At 47.6% G+C, this 2,500-nt stretch overlaps 1 protein-coding gene across 1 annotated transcript in view; it reads right to left on the bottom strand.

Moving 5' to 3' along the window:
* ppargc1a (peroxisome proliferator-activated receptor gamma, coactivator 1 alpha) overlaps positions 1 to 2,500 on the bottom strand; it is a 63,666-nt gene that overhangs the window by 25,120 nt on the left and 36,046 nt on the right. Inside the window, exon 8 of the mRNA XM_063186951.1 lies at positions 1,555 to 2,254. Coding sequence (XP_063043021.1) covers positions 1,555 to 2,254 — 700 coding nt within the window. The remainder of the gene's footprint in view (positions 1 to 1,554; positions 2,255 to 2,500) is intronic.

Below are 2,500 nucleotides of genomic sequence, written 5' to 3'. Positions count from 1 at the left end.
TTCACATGTCCAATGTCCGATCAAACTTCACATGTCCAATGTTCAATTTCCCATATTAATCTGCAAATACCAATTTCCCATTTCTTATGCCTCCCATATTCTATATCTCTCCCACACTCAATCAAATGACTAAATCATTCACTGCATTGTATGTAGACATGGCATCGGCGCCTTTGTCTTTCTTTTGGAGAGTTTTGCTCAGTGCGCTATTCCAAAACAGTGATTCAGTAAGGAGAGAAAGGGAGTTGCTCAATGTTGATCAGTGAAACTGTATTAAAAGCCGAAAATACATTAAAAAAAACAAAGACAAACGTACAAACGTTTAGGGTCTAGCCCGCCATCAGTGTTCCCCACACACTTACTCAAATCAGCAGATCATTCAATTACAGTCACCTGGGACTGCAGATGGGAACTAGCTCCTAACAAGTAATCTGGACGTTGCAGGTCATGTCTTTATTTTCTTAAAGGGACAGTTTGGTCAATTTCAACATGCAGTTGTAATGCTCACACTACCCTGGACTTCTTCTTCAACCGTTTCCGAGATCCTGGTCATTGTAATGGGGGCAGCTCTTTGTTTACATTTCAAAAAAACATTTTTATTTATTCCCAAAAACATCCAAAAGGTTGTAAAACATCATCAGACAACTAGCAAACAGCAGTATCTTTTTGGAAAATATTTGGAGTTGGCCTATGTTTCATTTTTTAAAAATGTAAACAAACGCTGCCCCCATTAGAATTGCTCATATCTCGGAAAGGGCTTAGCCGAAAAATGTGGCATCACCGGGTACTGACAAGTCAAGGGTAGCGTGAGCAATAGCCTACAACAGCATATTGAAATTGACTGAACTGGTCCTTTAAGTAACATACTTTGTCCCGGACTTAACTACCTAAACTAAACTAACTCACGTCCTACCTCACATTCCACATGTCTCATTATTTCCAACATATCCGACACTCTACATCTCCCCTCTCCTATTTCCCATTTAACATTTCCCAGCTCCTACTTCCCATTTCCCACTTCTCATTATTTTCAACATATCCGACACTCTACATCTCTCCTCTCCTATTTCCCATTTCTCATTTCCCAGATCCTACATCTCCCCTCTGTCTATTTCCCAGCTCCCACTTTTCATTTTCCCACTTCTCATTATTTCATATATCACCCAATAATGTGTCATCGCCCCTCTCCAATTTACCATTTCCCAATTACTACTTCCTATTTCCCATTTCCCATTATTTCCCACCTCCGACACTCTACATCTCTCCTCTCCCATTTCCCAGCTCCTACTTCCTAGTTTCCATTTATCATTATTCCCCACCTCCGATACTCTACATCTCCCTCTGCCTCGGCACAAACATTCTGGCATACGGCGATAACAATATTCAACACACACACACACACACACACACACACACACACACACACACACACACACACACACACACACAAAACACACACACACAAAACACACACACACACACACACACACACACACACACACACACACACACACACACACACACTACACGAGTATAGATGTGTGCTGTACTCACCATGTGTTGTGTGTGTGTGAGGGGGAGGGGGGGCTGTAGGGGGGCGAGGTGGTGTGTGTGTGGAGAGGAAGCTCCAGCTCCATCTCCATCTCCATCTCCATCTCCAGCCCGCTGGAGAAGAGCTCCGACAGGGCCGAGGGACCCCCCACACACCCTCCGTACACCCCCGAGAGGCCCTCATAGAGCCCCCCTGCACCCCCCCACTCCATGTCCCTCTCCTCCTCCTCCTCTCTCTCCTCCTCTTCCCTCTCCTCCTCTTCTTCTCTCTCCTCCTCTTCCTCAAGGTGGGGGTGTCGCGGTCCAAAGTGCCGGTCCAGCTGGGCACGGATGTGCTGGTCTTTGAGGGGGGGTCTGGGGTGTGCTGCCTGCTGGTCTTTGAGGGGGGGTCTGGGCTGGGGGGTTTCCTTAGTAGCGTGTTTCGGGGCAGGGGGGCGGTCGTAGGCATCATCCTCTGTTGTCGTGGTGACAGGCTGGGTGGTTGCCGCGGAGATGATGCCGAGGCGGCGGTGGTGCTTGGAGACGGAGACGGAAGCCTGGCAGTAGTCATGGTCACTGTAGCTATGGGGACGCTTCAGCCCCCGGCGATGAGGATGAGGATGAGGATGGGGATGACGATGGCGATGGTGAGGATGATGAGGATGAGGGACGAAGATGCGCTCCGGACTCAGCTTATGAGGTGGGGTGGTGGGCGGAGTCAGACCTGAGAGGAGAGAGAGGAGGGGGGAGAGGGAGAGAGAGGGGGGGGGGGGGGGGTGGAGAGAGATGGAGAGAGTTTGTCATTTCTCAATTACTTCTTAAATCTGTAAATAAATCTGTGTGTGTGTTTGCATGGTTATGTCCAAGCCTTAGCCCACCACTTTACTGTTCAACATATTCAGAATTCAGACCCTAAATGAAAGATTATTTTCCATCAAGTATGACTAGTACTAGACTGAATTAAAACATC

The sequence above is a fragment of the Engraulis encrasicolus genome, chromosome 21, assembly GCF_034702125.1.
Source record: "Engraulis encrasicolus isolate BLACKSEA-1 chromosome 21, IST_EnEncr_1.0, whole genome shotgun sequence".
In the NCBI taxonomy this organism is placed as follows: Eukaryota; Metazoa; Chordata; class Actinopteri; order Clupeiformes; family Engraulidae; genus Engraulis; species Engraulis encrasicolus.
The sequence above is the reverse complement of the archived record's forward strand: the minus strand, read 5'-3'. Positions and strand labels throughout refer to the sequence as shown.